Source organism: Galeopterus variegatus, unplaced genomic scaffold (assembly GCF_000696425.1).
Source record: "Galeopterus variegatus unplaced genomic scaffold, G_variegatus-3.0.2 Scaffold470, whole genome shotgun sequence".
Classification (NCBI taxonomy): Eukaryota; Metazoa; Chordata; class Mammalia; order Dermoptera; family Cynocephalidae; genus Galeopterus; species Galeopterus variegatus.
The window spans coordinates 276,726-294,094 of NW_007726581.1; the positions used below are offsets into that span (position 1 = coordinate 276,726).

The 17,369-nt window shown below is 36.4% G+C and overlaps 1 protein-coding gene across 2 annotated transcripts in view; it reads left to right on the top strand.

The window, feature by feature from the left end:
- NSUN3 (NOP2/Sun domain family, member 3) overlaps positions 1 to 17,369 on the top strand; it is a 45,592-nt gene that overhangs the window by 6,222 nt on the left and 22,001 nt on the right. The window contains exons 2-5 of one of the 2 annotated variants that reach the window (XM_008569157.1): positions 1,952 to 2,194; positions 5,120 to 5,463; positions 12,539 to 12,693; positions 13,429 to 13,550. In XM_008569157.1, the coding sequence (XP_008567379.1) occupies positions 2,025 to 2,194; positions 5,120 to 5,463; positions 12,539 to 12,693; positions 13,429 to 13,550 (791 nt within the window). In that variant the 5' untranslated portion in view covers positions 1,952 to 2,024. The remainder of the gene's footprint in view (positions 1 to 1,951; positions 2,195 to 5,119; positions 5,464 to 12,538; positions 12,694 to 13,428; positions 13,551 to 17,369) is intronic. The other variant, XM_008569158.1, reaches the window with a different exon arrangement.

Genomic DNA, 17,369 nt, shown 5'->3' on the forward strand with positions numbered 1-17,369 from the left:
AAAAATCAGTTGGGAAAATAAGTAAACAGACAAGGTGACCTTTGCTGTGCTGAATTAATAAAGCTTCATTGACTATTTTTCAAAGTTCACTCATTCCTGTGTACCATCTGTTCAGTTTTACTTAATATTTGTCTTTTAATTAGTTTTAATATTCATCTTTTGTTTCTTAGAAGTTTGTATATAAGCTAATTTTGTATCATCATCAGTAGATAGATGTGACTAGCATAAAGTCAATGCACAGTATATATTTAGAGAATGAGTGAATGTTGGCAAGAAGACAATACTGACAGCATGTTGGAGGTAGGAGCAACAATGAAAAACTTTCTAAAGGATTTGCAGGCACAGGCAAGTTACAGCAATCAACTTCCAGATCCTCAACTTTCATGTATGCTCTTTCAGATAATTGCTCTTCTCCCCTCTGTACCTAAGCGGTTACTTACTCTCCTTTTCCATCCTGCCTTTCTCCAATTTTCCTTCTCCCATTTTGCAAAGAAAGGCATACTTACACCATCCTGACTTCTGTACTGCATTCTTCCAGGTTGTCAAAACCTCCACCTTCTGGAGACTGTTGGAATTTCAGTGTAAGAAAGTGAATGACTCCTGAGTAACAAATTCTTTAACAAGTTAAGTGGTTTCCAAGTTTTGCTTTCAACAAAAGTAAAGGAGCCTCAATTGAATTGTTAGCTAACAATTATTTAAAATATTTTTGATGATAGGTTACTGTATTAGTCTATTTCTGTTGCTTCTAACAAAATGCCCGAAACTGGGCAATTTGTAAAGAAAAAAACGACATTTATTGCTTACAGTTTCTGAGTCTGGGAAGTCCGAAGTTCATCTGGTGGTGGCAATAGTGACCAAGTGGTCTCACCTTGCAAGGTCATGGAAGCAGAGAGAGCAAAGAGAACAGACAGTAACCTTCTCATTCACTCTCTTTTTAAAGCCCTCAGAACCATGCCCTGGACCACCATTATTAATTTATTCTCCAATGCACAGTTCTACAGTCCAATCACCTCTTCAAGGTCCTATCTTTCAGTTACCACAAAAGGATTTCCCACCCTCTTAACGGTCACGGTGGGGGCCAAGTTTCTAATACATAAAAATTGGAGGACACAATTCAAGCTTCAGTAAGTTTTGGGTGGACATAATAATCCACTACAGTCACTAAGTAATTTTTGCATATAACTCAAAAAGAATTGAAAGAAGTAGGAGACATCAATATAACAAAATATATTTAATTCTCATCTATTTATTTAAGTGAAGGTTTATCTCAGCACTTAGAAAAACACAAAATAGGAATAAAATTGATGTTGAACCCTGACTCATTCTGGTAAGAAATTATATTCCTCTATGGATATATGGAAACAAAAGCTCATTTCATTAAGAGATCTATTTCTTATCAATTTTTACTCTTTGTGTTTAATAATTATCAATTTTATAAATTGTTTTGATTGATTTTGTACTAATAATGTTATTGATAACTTAATCCAGAAATTACCATTTTATCACTTAGGGATTTAAGACCATAGGAAAAACAAATTTAATGTGTGTGTGTGTGTGTCTATGTGTCTGTGTGTACATGCCAGAGAAGAATAAGAGTTATTAAAAAAAAAAAGACTTCAAGCATAAAAATATATTAAGATAAAGTTATATGATGTAGAATATAAATAAAAAGAGGAAAAGGAACAGTGCAAAAATTCTGTTAAAGAAGAATCAGTCCATGAATTTTTAAATGGACAATGATGGGTATCAAAAATCACTCTGTTTAGATTCCATTGGATACACTTTAAGAAGTGACATAATTTGTATTTAAAATGTCAATTTTTATAGTATGTTGGAAATTGCATCCTTAAACATATGGTGAAGATTTTGATGTCAACTTAAAATGTGTCAAAGGGTAGATAGTTTTTGTTCCAAAATGACATTAGTGGATGTACTAGCAAAATATTTGCAGGTCACTGACCTTGTGGGCCTCAGTTCTGCTGGCTGCTGATGTACGTGACTTCTGCGGCCTTGAAGACCCGTAAATGGAACAGCTTCAGACTAATCAAGAATCTTGGGAGGAGGCCTGGAGTGTGGCTCCTGGCCACTGTCTTCTTGAGTCTTCTAATGTATGCTCTCCGTCTGTTGCCTGCTGGGCTACTTCTCCATGCTCAAAGCTTTGGACTCCAGTAGCCACTGCCCTTCCAGTCCCAAGGTAGCAGCCCACCCAGTGCAGAGTGTGTGTGTGTGTTGTGGGGAGGAGAATGAAGATCAGTGGCAGGTGGGTGCAGGGGAAGCTGTAAGACCCACATTCATACACGGCTTTGCTTTCTTAGGTCTGGGAATCACCGGCCTGAGCAGCCTTAGCAGTCCCTTTTTTGAGTTGGTCCTGTTGCAGTTGGTCCTATAGGCAAAGTATCACAAGATATTTCCATTGTTAGAGACAATCTGCTTCAAGTAGGTCAGGGCTACTCGCACTAAGTGAGGGTTGGGATGGAAATTCTCTTCCCCTCTCCCTTGTGTGCACTAGTGCTGCAGTATCAGGGTCTCACACTTTGGGAATCACTCCTGTTAGGCTTTAAAGCTGGCCTGATTTTGAATCAGATACTTGTGTTACTAGTGACATGACCTTGGGTAGGTTGCTAAATCTCTGAAAGCCTCAGTAATCTAAGGTCTAAAATGGGGGTGATAGCTGCCTCTCAAAGTTGTTGTGATGCTTAAATGAGGTAAGCATGCAAAGTGAACATTATAAACATCCAACCAGTAACTTTATTAATAATAATATCAGGGTTAAGGTGCAGCAGGTAGACTGGGTGGTAGGTGGAAAGGCTTTTTTGGGAGAATAAAACCCCCGAGGGGAGTACAGGTGGGTGAGAGAGGAAAGGTCATTCTAGGCAGAGGTAGCAGTTTATGCCAAGACTAATAAAGGGTAAAGAAACTTGTTCCAGGAAACTCAGATAGTTCAGTAGAGCTGCGTGTAGGTCAGGAGGGATCAGAAATTTTATTTGTTTTAGTCAAGGCATTATTTTGTCTAGGTATTATTGAATGAGAATAATTTCCAAAGATTTCTTCCTTACTCTGCCATAAGTACATGTTTTTAAATCTGATTGCACTCTCCCCCTCCCCCGCCCCCCAAAGTCTTTCAATGGCTTTCCATACTTACAAGAAAAAAAATTTAAAGTTGATCATATTATACTTGGTCCATATAATCTTTTGCAACGAGCCACATTAGACTAATAGTTCCCCAAATGCACTGTTCTTCATCACACCTGTGTGCCTGTACGTGTGCTATTGCCTTTGCCCTGGAATCTCCTTTGTCTTTTCTCCCTGTGACTAATTTCTACTTATCCTTAAAGATTTAACATATTGGACAATATACAAAAATCAATACTGTTCCTAAACTAACAATTCTTTTTAACAATAAGCTTCAAAGAAAGTATAGAAGATTAGTAACCTTTACTGAAGAACAGGAAAGACTGAATACAATAAAGATGTTAATTCTCTCTAACTTTAATCGTTTAATATAATATAGTCAAGGTTACTATATCTCTATATATACACTAATATTGTATAAATTATTTTTAATCGACCAATTGATTCTAATATTTATTTGGAAGAATTAAACATTCAAGAATAGCTTTGACAATTCTAGAGAGATAGCAAATAGAGATTTGCCCTGTATGATATTAACCAATTGAAAGTGTCCTACCCTTTGTTAGCTAAGGGGTGGACATAAGATGTAAGCCATGCCACTCTAATCTGTATAATTAGATTATGTTTCTGACCATTGCTGTTACTCATGACTCATAACACTGGAGAGGTTTTCATCCAGTTTGGAGGGTAAGATTAGTAGGGACTGCTATAAGATTTATTAAGTGACATTTACAGATTTCTCTTTGGGATCCATTTTAAAGTGGTAATTCCCAAATTGTGGTCCTGGGGATCAGCAGCATGAGTATCACTTGAAAACTTCTTAGAAATGCAAATTTCAGGCCCTACCTCAGACCTATGGAATCAGAAACCCCAGGTGGCGCCAAGAAGTTTTTTACAGACCCTTGATGCATTCTAAACTTTGCAAACCTCTTAAGGAAAGAGGGTATCATTTTCCAAAACAACTGAAACAGATATGACAGGCTCCTATGACATACCATAGTAAGAGGCAGTGAAAGGAGAAAGCAGTTTCATGAATTAGCCCTAAATTGAAATTCACATGGCACACTTCGAGTCACAGGTGTTACATTTCAATCCAGCCATTCCTCACATAGGTGACTCCAGGGTGAGTAGCAGCTGGAATTTATTTAATTGACCATAGTTAATGAGGCTCCCAAATAACTCAGCTAGAAAGGTCAGCTAGTAAATAAATTAAAATTTCCTGCTGTATCATCTGTCAGTTGATGTGAGCTTATGATTGTCAAGAGATCTAACTGTTGGACTGAATACAAATTTAGGAAGGTAAAAGTGTTGGGGGAAAAGCCTGCACCATCAGTCCATAAGTGATTTTAAAATCATCTTTGGTTTTGTATCATCTGAGCCACTCATCACCTCATTAACTCCGTTACTGTAGAGTTCGGTGTAATAAGCTTTCCTTACCTTTTATCTTCATCAGGGGAAAACCTCAATAATCATTTCTTCAAACACCCTTTAAATAATAGTATTTTCCCCTCCAATATTAATAGTCTCTTGTTTTAAATTTTGTCTCCAAGAAAAACACTTCCTTGTGCAAAGAGTGATGGACAAAAATTCAGAGTTACGTAAAGGCAGGCCATGTTTTTTTGGCAGGATGGATGCAGTGTGGATGAGGCTGAGGCAAGTGATGCATACCCCTTCAGTGCAGAATTTAGGGGACCCCCCAAAACTCAGTAATCATAATATATTTTACTGATCAAAATTATTTTTTTAAAAGCTATGATGAACAAAATATCAAGTTTTTAAGTAAAGGTAGGATCATAACAGTGCTGGGTTGAACCATATCAGAGCCACATGAGGTGAAAGGAATAGTCAGGTATACTGATCCAGTCTCTGAAGATCACAGGTAAGTGAAATGTAAAAGTAGTACCACCTTCACCCAATTAGTAATATAAAATTGTATTGGTCTGTGTAATATTAATGTTCCTTTTTTTTTCTCTTTTTCTGTTTCTAGGGATATACTAATATCTCCATCATGCTGGCAGTATGCTGTCCTGCTTAACCGATTCAATTATCCTTTTGAACTGGAAAAGGATTTACATTTGAAGGGTTATCACACACTTTTTCAAGGATCTTTACCTTACTGTTCTCAATCAATGAAGTGTTACCTTAGCAGAACTCCAGACCGAATGCCTTCAGAAAGGCATCAGACTGGAAACCTGAAAAAATATTATCTTCTAAATGCTGCCTCTCTTCTCCCAGTACTAGCTCTGGAATTAAGGGATGGGGAGAAGGTTCTGGATTTGTGTGCTGCTCCTGGGGGCAAATCAGTAGCTCTGCTGCAGTGTGCTTGTCCAGGTAGTGTGTTTTTCTTTCAGTTGTTGACAACTTTTTAATATCTGTGTGTTACAAAGTACTTTGAAAGTATATGGGAGGAATGTACGATTGAGTTTGCAAGCTTAAGAAGCCTGAAAATTGGGATACTTTGGAGAAAAATGGAAATTTTAGCTGAGGAAATCAGTGTAAATAACATCATTTCAACCTATTTAACCCTAACTGGTAATTGGGAACAAAACTGCAACACGTTGTGAACACAAATCTGTAGGATAATATGAACATTGATAAGCCAATGACAGAGGTTTTATTTTTTACTTTCATACTTCAGAGTCTTCTATTCATATTTGTTAAAAGAAATAGGTCAACATCCACTGTAAATTATTTTCTTAATGAGATGGATGGTACTTTTAAAAATTAATTTATTTAGGTGGATGAATATTACTGCTAGATGAAGCAGAGTTCAGCATCAATTCTGTCTGGTTTTTGTTTGATAATTTTGTTTTTATGGATACACATACTGTTTTTCACACAGATAAGAACGTGTAAACGGTAGGAATTGTGTTAAAGTGGTTTCACTGATTCTTTAAATTCCTGCTTTTAGAGACCCAAATCAGATACAGATCTTTCATTAAGCATTATTTTAATGATCTATTAGGTAAGCACACTTAAAGTTTGTTTTTTAGTTTGTTAAAAGCAAAGGATTTGCAATCGTCTCATGTACAAAAAGCAGTATTGCCAATTGTTTGACTCACTCACTTTCTCAGCCAAGACACCAGTGTGTTGAACTGCCCTTGTTTGAAGTTTTGGAGGTTTCTGCACCTGGGCATAAGTTGCCTTAATACAATTTCTGGATCTTCTGAAGCTTGCTATTAATTTGTAAACTTGTTGAAGGGCCATGTGAAAGATTTCCCACTGTAGGTATTTTCCTTCTTTTGGGAAGTTGACGATCTGAAAATTGATTCTTTTGAAACTATCCAAGCCTGTCTATTCCTTAGAAAGTTGAGAACATTCCCTCTTGAAATCTATATAAATATTTTTTTATGAGAAATGTAAATCCAGGTGTACCTAGGCTTTCAGACAAATGTATCAGTTAACTGTATATTTAGGAGAGAATATACTGTATGTTTTCCAATTCTGGTCAAAATTATTATTGAAGCATGCGGTATTTTAGTGTAAGAAATCACAACAAAAGAGATTATAATATTAGCTTATTATTTTTATAATTTGAGCAGAAGTTTTATGGACTCATGTTATAAAGAATATTTGTTTTTATTTCCATTCTTTCTGTGTTCTTTGGCAGTATTCCTATATTGGCTGTTACAAGACTTATACTCATTAATTCTGGGTGTAGAATTTTTAATATTGAAAAAGATGGAAGACAAATGTCAAATTTGGGTACCATTTTGAAGGGAGAGCATTTTAATCCTAAATTATCCCTATTAATGGGCTATAAATATTGTACACTTTTATGGTAGGGAAGTTGATTTGATTAGAAACCCAAAGACAAACTGATATATTCTAGAAGTTTGAAGTGGGAAAGAATTTTCCTGTTCTTACATCAAGGGCAATGAACTACAGGCAGTGTTCCAAGTAAAGTAGCTTTTCATCTAAGTAGGACTAATGATAATGGTTTACTAAAGAGTACAGATGTCTTCATGCTGATGCTTAAAGCCCAAATTAGGTTAGCTACAGTGCTTGAATTTGGGATGCTGAAGCAATGCTAATCAAAGCTTTTATAAGCAAAACTTAAAATGATGGCTGCACTAAGTGAGCATTTATATACCAAATTTCTTTTTAGATCAGTACAGGCCTTTAAGCTGGGCCAAGAGGCAAACAGCTTTGAATGATTAAAAAGTTCGTGTTTTAGGATAATTAAAAAAATTAGTCTCATTTTCTTTTGATCCAGCTGTTCTCACCTGTTGACACAGTGATGGACTGACCGTTGTTTTTTTTTCCAACGCAGTCTTTGTTATGTCCCGGTCTTGACAGACAAAGAACAAACAATTCTGGCTCTAAATGGAAAAGCCTTAACATACAGTTTAACTGCGGATGGCCTAGCTTGGTGGAGTGGATTGGTCAGCATTCTTGCTGAAGGCTGTGTCCCTCTGGACATGAAATTCTCTTTGCTGTCAGTGGTAACTTTTTGATATCTGATTGGCCTTTGGTAGTTGAGAAGATTAGAAAGACTCCTTTCTTTGTTGAATTGCTTTTGTCCTCCTTTCTATTCCTTCTATCTCTAGGCCTCTTTGAGCATTCTACAGATACCACTTTCTGCTTTCTCTTCCCCTCCTAACTCCTTTCCATCCTTCAGGGTTTACCTCAGGAATCAACTTTTTTGGAAAGCTTTCCCCAAACTCCCTGCATTAGGTACATCTTCTTTGTGGTAGTAATAAAAATAATAACTGTTTTAGAATACTTTGTGCCAAGACTTTGTTAATCACATTGCATAAATCTGTGTTTTTCAAACATTTTTCAGTAGTCTGCTTCCAACATCTTATATCTCCATGTAAAAATCTTTGTGGAGTGTTAGGGCTCTGAGGAATATAGTATGACTGTCACTGGTGTACATAATCTCATCTAACTCTGCAGCACTGTGAGTTGGGTATTATCCCAATTTTAAATATCAAACTGAGACAAAGAGAAGTTAACTAAATTGCCTAAGGTAAGTGGCTGGGACTGAACTCAAGTTGTCACTATAGTGCTGTTGACTCTATTCCATGGTCTCCCAGTCACACTCAACTCCTGACTTGTCTAGCATCCTGTGTTAGACAGCTTCTAGAGAATAAGGACAGACACTTATTTATCTTTGTGTCTGCAGCAGCTTAGTAAACCAGAACCTTAAAGTGATTGTACTTTCAAGTGTGTTTTAATCTAATGTCAACCAAGTTTTAACAAATTAGTTGTCACGATTTTGTTCATTTGTGAATTTATAACATTGCTCTTGGGTAGCTCAAAGAACTTTACCATGAGCCTTCACAGCACTTTTAGTATATAAGACAGTATCATTATTCCAGTGTATACATTGAAGGGAACATAGAAAACAATCATAGTTACAGCTTATAGCTCCAAAAAATAATTGGCAGAACTAGAAATAAGGCAGGATTGTTTTTTTTCTAACTTAGGTATACTAAAATAAACGAATGAGTGAAACTACCAGTTTTATTTCCTTTCATTGGACCAAAGGCTGCCATGTACAGATACTTAATCCTCAATGACTTTTCAGGAATTTTTCCCCTTTTCCTGCGTAGATGAAAAAAATACCAAGATTTGGCTTGTTTTTGACAATTTAAGCATGAAATTGTCTCAGTATACTAAATTTTAATATATGTGTGAAACTTGCATTGTAACACCTTATATCAAATATTTTAAAAAGTTCAGCCAACTTAAGACCATTTCAAATAAAATCTACATCTAAGCAAGACAATAATGTAGTATGAAGCTATAACTCAGCCAGGAGCTATTTTAAAATGCTGAATTGAAAATCTTAACAAAGCTACAGTTTAATGAAAAGCTCCCCTGATTTTCAGTTGTAGTGATTTAAATATTCCTTATTATAATGCCATATTTCAAATCAAGTCAGCTATATTTAGTGTGCACATACTATGTGCAAGACATTGGATGGTAGGTGTAGAGGTGAAGGATATAGGAATGATTAAGACTTCTGTTTCCTATGGTATGATAGACTAGGTACCCTAACCAACCCTCCTGTAGAAAATAACTAAAAATGTACAGTATAATATTTAAAGAAAAACAGAATCCTCTTACCTGCATCAATGATCTCCAAATACTTAGTGGCCCAAATCTAAAAGATAGTGGGAACCTTGAAGGTAAATTGAGTACTGAAGCTGTCTTCTGTTTTTTGGGGTTTTTTTTAAAGAAAATGTAGTTTTATTAATATTATTTTTTACATTCTAGGATGTTGAAGAACAATGGGCAGTTGGGAGGGAGGGGGAGATGGGAAAGGGTAAGGAAATGTGATAGAATAACGAGGAAAGAAGAGGGGCAGGATTGAGGCCTGTGGCATCCCCCATATTCCTACAGGCGAGACGGGGGGGCTTCCAGTGGTGAGTTGGTCATTGCTGGGCTGGGTGTAGGTTTCAGGGGGGTGTGGCAAAAGCCCTGTCTTCCCACCACTCCAGCTCGGGAACCTGGGGCCCTTCTTGCTGAGGCTTGGTGGTCGTTGCTGGGCTAGCTGTGCGTGTTGTGCGGGGGCATGGCCGAGGCCCCAGGCTCTAGTCCCCCCACCACCCTGGCTCGGGAGAGCATGCGGTGCTTCCTGCAGCTGCTTGGTCACCACTGGGCTGGCTGCAGGTGTCAGTGATGCATGGCCTAGACCCTTGGCCCCAACCACCCTGGCTCAGGAGAGCCAGGGCACTTGCTTTAGCGGCTTGGTGGTTGCAGCTGGGCTGGCTTTGCATTTCACTGGGGCCTGGCCAAGGGCTGAGGCCCCCAACCACCCCAGCTTGGGAGAGCCGGTGGCAGTGGTTGCTGCTAGATGGGCTGTGGATGTTGGGAGGGCGTGGCCAAGGCCCAAGGTCCCCCACTGACAGGCTTGGGATAGCTCCGGGTGCTTCCTGTGGTGGCTCGGTGGTTGTCGCCGGGCTGGCTGTGCGTGTTGGGGGGACATGGCTGAGGCCCTCATCCCCCACCCTCGAGACTGGTTGTGGGTGTTGGGGGGCATTGCAGAGGCCCACAGACCTCCCCCATTTTCTGGCTTGGTAGCTCAGGGGACTTTCAGTCATCCTAGGTTTTATAGGTGCTGAAGCCAGCTTTTCACTTGAAAGCATTTGCTTAACCTCAAAAACTTTCATGTTGATTTTTACTGAACACTGAAAATAAGAGATCTCAGTAGTAGCCAGTAAGAAGGGACAGTTTACCTTTAAAGAAAAGTAGTTGGAGAGTTGACACTTGAGAATAACAATAGAAAGCAGCATTTAGAGGAATGATGCTTTGTGTGCTAAGAAAAGATGAATGTCAATCCAGAAATACGTTCAAACAAAATATCCCTGAAGAGTAAAAGTAAAATAGATACTATTTTTAGAGAGAGAGACAGTTTAATAGTTTATCACCAACAATTCTGAAAGTTGTGCTTCAGGAAGAAAAGAAAGACATTCAAGATGTAAGATAGGAGTTACAAAAGAAATGAAGAGCAAGGAAGGTGAGAAATATGCAGGAAAAATCTTACCATCAGTGGCTATATAGAAGACAATGACAATAATGTTTTGTGGGGTTAAAAAATATTAAGCCCAAATAAAGCTCAAGTATACAGTAACAATAGCATCTAAGTTAGGAGGGAATGTTACAAGATTCTTGTTTCTTTTAGGAAAGATGGTGAAAATGCACTTAATTTAGATTTTTTCTTAAGGTATACATGTTAAAATCTTTAGGCTTACCATTAAAAGAATAAAAATAGAGTGTAAAACATTTAAACCACACGACAGTAGGGAAATGGTTGAATAAAGGATGTTACGTCTATTCCATGTACTATTTAGCAGCCTTTGAAAATTGTTTATATCTCTACCAATTAAGTTTGGAGTATTTCCTTCGAAGTATTGTCATATGTGGAGAGTAAGGAGGCAGAGAGGTATGTATAGCATGATCATCTATGTTAATGAACACATACACATAAACACACACACATATATAATATATACATATTATGTTGATAATTTAAGTATCTTTGATGAGCAGAAGATGAAGAATAAGGGGAAAAATGATACTACCAAAAATATATAATTCCTTCATTTAAAACTTTATATGTGAGTATACACATAAAGAGAAGACAATGGGTTTCAAGTAATTTTTAACATTCTTCCATTATACTTTTATGCATTTTAAAAATATGGTTGGAGATATATATATACCCAAGCATATCAAATATTTATATATATGTATATGTTTAAGTAAAGGAAAAACAAAACAACTATTTCACTGTGTAGAGAATCATATGCTGAATACCCTCTGTACTGAGAAGCAGTGTAGTATGGTCCTTAAAGAGTAGATAGGGCTGTGGAACTTAACTGTCTGGATTATGTGCTGTGTGAACCTAGGCAGGTTACTTAAACTCTCTTGGCTTCAGTTTTCTTATCAGTAAAATAGAAATAATAATAATATCTACCTCATAGATTTGTGAAGATTAAATGTGTTACTATGTGTAAAGTGCTTAGAACAATGCCTGGCACATAATGAGGACTCAAAAATTGTTAGTAATTATTATAAACATTTGTTATTACTATTTTGTAGTGCTATGCTAAATATGTTATTAAACTTATCACATTTACTCTAAACAACTGTTTTGTAAGGTCGCTAGGTACAATCCCTATTTTACAGATAAAGAAAAAAAAAAAGGGCCGGCCCAGTGGCGCACTCGGTTGAGTGTGGCACTTGGGAGCGCGGAAGCGCTCCCACCGAGGGTTCGGATCCCATATAGAGACCGGTCCGCTCACTGGTTGAGCACTGTGCGGGCACGACACTGAGGGTTGCGATCCCGTTGCCGGTTGCGGTGCGGGCGTGACACTGAGGGTTGCGATCCCGTTACTGGTCACGAAAAAAAGACAAAAAGGAAAAAAAAAAAAAAAGCTGAGAATTTTGAAGTTAAGTAACTTCCCCAAAGTCTTCCAAGCTCTTAATTTGAACTCATGTATTTCATACTATAGAGCCTATAGCACTTGCTTTTTTCTGTTAACTACTACTTTCCTTCATTTAAATGAAGGTGTTGTGCCGTGGAAGACAATACATGTATAAGAGAATATATTATTTACTCTTAAGAGGTAGTGCTTTAGGGTGAGAACTGTGTCTGTGGTATTGGTTGTATAGCATATCTTTAGGAATATATAGTTCTCTATAGGTTTTTACTCCCCAAATTAGTATATTTGTGTATATATATATATATATATATAAATGTATATATTTGTGTATATATTAATGTATATATTTATGTTTTTAAAGCATAAGATACTGTAATCATATTTACCTCTGAGCCCTATTTCTGCATAATTATGATGAATTGATTTCTTTCTGAAATTTATTTGATGAAAAGTAGAAATTTAACAGTTCTACTGCCTTCATTTGAAACTTTTTAATCCTTTATATTTAGGTTATCTTCATTGTAATGAATATGATAGTCTGAGATTGAGGTGGTTGAGGCAGACATTAGAATCTTTCATCCCACAGCCTTTGATAAATGTAATTAAAGTGTCTGAATTGGATGGCAGAGAAATGGGAGATGCCCAGCCTGAAACGTTTGACAAGGTACTTTTATTACATTGTGACAAACTGATGGGCTCCTAATGATACCATTATTGTGTTGCTTTGTTGTTGTTTTCCATCTGCTCCCAGACATAGCCTGATACAGTTTCTCAGTGCTCTGGGAAATTTTGATAAAGTGAACATGAAAGCAGTTTTCATTTGATGGTCAGCATGGTTCAAAGGAAGCAGTAACATTGGGACTGGAGATTGCAGAATGCTTTGTATTTCCAGGCATCTCAAAGATACTCAGGAAAAGATCAGATATTATTTGGATCATTACACAAATGTTTACTGTATTGCTTTAGTTCAGTAACATTTCATATCAGAGTTTGACAGTCGAAGAAAAAGAGGTCATTTCAGTAAACTTGAAATTGAAATATTGGTTCTTAAAAGTAAATGCTGAGAACTCAGAAATATAGTAATGTCTGTTTAAAATAAGTAAATATGCTGTGGTTGTCAAAAATATCAAATATCTTTAGTAGATATTAGTAGGCTTTTAGTCCTCCCCTCCAAAACAAACAAGCACTGAAAGTACTAGTACATAGGAAAATTTTCTGATAAGTATTAGTGAGGAAATGTCATGAAGAAGAACTTACCATGTTGTATTTTTGTTTCAAAAGAAATGTTTAAAATTTATTTTCTATTTATTTGTCATGTTTTACATAGCTTCCTATATGCTTTGTGCCTGAGAATATATTTTCAGGGCATATTTGCATCATTTGTTCTTTTTTTCTCTAGGTATTAGTTGATGCTCCATGTTCAAATGATCGAAGTTGGTTGTTTTCTTCTGATTCTCAGAAGGCGGCCTATAGAATAAGTCAAAGGAGGAATTTGCCTGTTCTACAGGTAGAGCTCTTAAGGTGAGGACTATTAATATAAGTGTGTATTTTGGTTCCTAATATATTTTAAATAGGTGTGACAAAACATGTCAAACCCCAAACAGAGGGCTTCCTGTGTAGGTGTCAGCAATTATTCCTCTAAAGGCTACACTCAGAAAATTCCCAACCTCTTCACTTTTAGCTCTCATGCTGTAATGCCAGCTGCCTAATGAAATGTAGTATATCTATTCACCATCTTTTAAAGGGCGCACATTATTTTAAGACCATTCTTAACTATGAAGTTAAGAATAGTTGGTCATAGTTGGTCATAGTTGTTTGCTTTCTAGGACTATCCAATCCTGGGGTTAATCACCCTAATTTTTCTTTTACCAGAATCTGAGCAGTCCCCCTGTAAGAGTAGTTTTGGACCAAAGATGCAAGTTTTGGTAATATTCTGGAAGAACCCACCACCTAGGAAGTTGTAGCTATTTGTCAGAATTTATCTCCTCTCTAAGAATTCTCCAGAGGGGCCTGGCCACCGAGAGGTATTTGGTCCCCTTCAAAACAGAGGCATTTGGGGGCTTCATTATTCTGGTTCTAAAAGAGATGGAGAGTACCTTTTTCTTGATAATGACTCTCTACAGCAATGCAGGGCATCACATGGTGAGAGATGGCTGAGCAAGAGAGCTAACATTATCACTTGCTGTCCTTTTTTAAAAAAAAAATTTAAATTTTTTATTGAAACATAATTGATTGTATATATCTGTGAGGTACAGCATTGAATATCAATACCTGTGTGCAGTATACCGCATGTTCTCACTCATTAAGTGGGAGCTAAAAAATAAAACAAATAAAAAAAGAAAGATACAACATTCACAATAATTCATTGAGGTTTCAAAAGGATAGAACAGAACTGAGGCCAATGGAAGTGGGAAACGGGGAGGAGGAGGGAGGTTAGTGAAAAATCCCACTTGACTGTGGTGAATATATGGTTCTTTCAGAATTAGAGATTTTCACCACTGTTTCAACTATGTATAGATTTTCTTTTTAAAGTTTAAATAATTCAGTTAGCTTCGCATAATGTCTTTATATGCTTAGTCATATGTTGCTTTGCCTCACACGGGGTAATGGAGATGCAAAAAGGATTACTCAAAGCCCATCTCTTTTGAGCAGTGAGACACCCCAAAGGGGTTAACTTCCCAGAACCCTCAAGAGAGAGGCATTCCTCCTTTGGGAAATTAACACTGAGCTGGGATTCTGTCTCAATATTTATTCTCTAGGCCAGAAAGTTACAGAAAAAGAACATAGGTGGAGTTATGGTTAAGTATAGTTTAACAATAGAAGCTGGTAACATCAGTGAAATATCAAAGTGACTTTCCATAATGCAGTTTGCAAAAGGTTAAGTCAATCCACCAACAAAAGCTTGTTCTTAGCAAATACTGTGTTTTCCTACAGAAGTTTCCTCAGTATTTTACATAACAATAAAGCAACTTTTTTAAACATATCAATCAATAGTTTAACATGCTCTCAAGGACATCTGACAGACGTCCTTGAAAGCCAGCAACTTTGCCGTGTTATATTTCTGTATCCACAACAGAGACTTTAGCCTGGGGAAAGTTTCCTGTCTTTTGCAAACTTAACATTTCTATATGTAATTTTTAAAAGTTAGGTTATACCTGAAACTACAGGGCTTTGGAAACTAGGCCCTTTGAAGTACATTTGCTTTATAAATGTTAGTATACTCCACAGTCATGTTTGGAATCCAGAAAACAAAAGCAAACTACTATTATACCACTACTACTACTACTAACAATAATAACAATTCTATTCTTCCTCCTCTTTCTTCTTCTTCTTCTTTTTTTTTTTTTGTTTAAGTTAGGTGGCAGGAGCTAGAAGTTCAGAAATTAAAAATCTGTAATTAGGGTAAAGTGCACAATTCTTTTTAAGAAGAGTTTACTGACAAAATATTCCATATTAAATGAAATTGTAAAAGGTTGAGACATCTGAAGCTATAGTTTTCAACTATTACGTTTTCATTAATAAAAATGTCACAAGTGGAAATGACACTATGAATACAATCTTGAAAATAAGATTTTATCAGCATTTATTTATTCATTTATTAAGTATCTACTTTGTATTGGGAACTATACTAAGCACTGCAGGTTCTAAAATATGTAGGAAATTATCCTTATTCTCTTGGTCCTCAGGTTCTAAAATATGTAGGAAATTATCCTTATTCTCTTGGTCCTCAGGGCAATTATCATAAAATGTGTTAAGGACTATAATAGAATATTTAGGGTGCAGAGGGAACAAGAGGAGGGACACCTAACTTTATTAAAGTTGAGGATGTGGTGTGAAGACAAGAAGGCATATTTTATAAAATAAGCAACACATAAGTTTTTAAACTCAAGGTATTTTTCTAATAACTTTTTCTAATGAAAGTCTCAAAAAACATTTGGAAAACACAAAGAAATGTAAAGAAGAAAATGAGCCACCCATTGAAAGAAAACTATTATTATACTGTCTTACTACATTTGGCTGCCTATAGTATTTACAGTAATAGTAATCATAGTGATACAAATTGTTATCTTTTTTTCACTTAATTTATTGTGAACATTTTAATTATTAAATAGTCTTTGAAAACATGCTTTTGAAATGGCTACATCAGATTAAATCATTCATTTTCTCATTCATTCATTTTTTCAGGTAGTTAGGAGAATCTAAGACTTCTCTTTCCCACCACAAGCTGATTAATGCAAGAAATAGTTATAAAAACATATCCTAATAGGGATTAAAACATAACTTTTTTAATGGTCCAGGCAAAATCTTTATAACTCTTTGTGGGAGGAGTTATAGCAGCTGGACTGTGATCCAATTCTTTTGATTTCCAGGGGGATTCTCCCACGGAAAGAAAGAAGGCAGGTGACCCAGTTAAATCTTCACATAAACATGTTGATAACTGACCTCGTTAGTAGATAGACTAATGAGTTTTGCTAAAAGGATAGTTCTTATGGCATGCTTTCAGCAGAATGTCCCTGATTAGAATTGCTTACGATAAACACATGAATAGTGACAGTAAATATGGCAGAAAATGACCTGGTTATTTTTGACTTGGGAAGAAGTGCTTCTTTGTCACTTAAGCATTCTTAATTGTCACTTGGTGCTGTGTTCTTTTCATCTCTCCTAAATCTTCATTCTGATGGGAAGAACTACTTTTATGATCCAAAAGATTTGACCTAAGGTTGAAAAAACAAGATTTTTCCAGGCTATCCATCAGGAGTTCCTGTGACTCTTTCTTCTTCCATCAGAAAGGTTTTCCTGGCACTTGGCCTCATTCTGCCACTTACCACAGGTATCTGAATTTATCACACTGTTGACCTAAATGGAGTCACTAAAATGCCTTTAGTTAACTTTATGAGCTTTTAATTCTCTTACAGTCCAGCCACTGCAGGAGTCAAATGACTTCTTTCTTCAGAAGGAGATAGCCATTGATTTCCTCCGAAGAATTATTTAGGACAGTGTTTTCAGACTCTGCTTTGTGAAGACATAGGGGTTCTGTAACATCGTTTCAGAAGCCATCTTGAGGGAAGAGTTAGAGATGAGCAGTAGAGCTTTCTAGTGCACCACACCAAGCCCAGCTAGAAGCGGGGTATCTTTATCTGTCTAAACTTGTAGAATTTCATTTGAAGAGAGTTTTTTGTTACTAAAAAAAGGTTTGAAAAACCCCTTTTAAATCATTTAAGTTAGTGATAAGCAATCTCCATTAATAAGCACATTTCCCATGGGCCAAAATCAAGTCAATTCTGGTGGTTTTCTTAAAGGCTTCTTTTTTTTTTTTTTTTTTTTTTTTTTTTTTTTTTT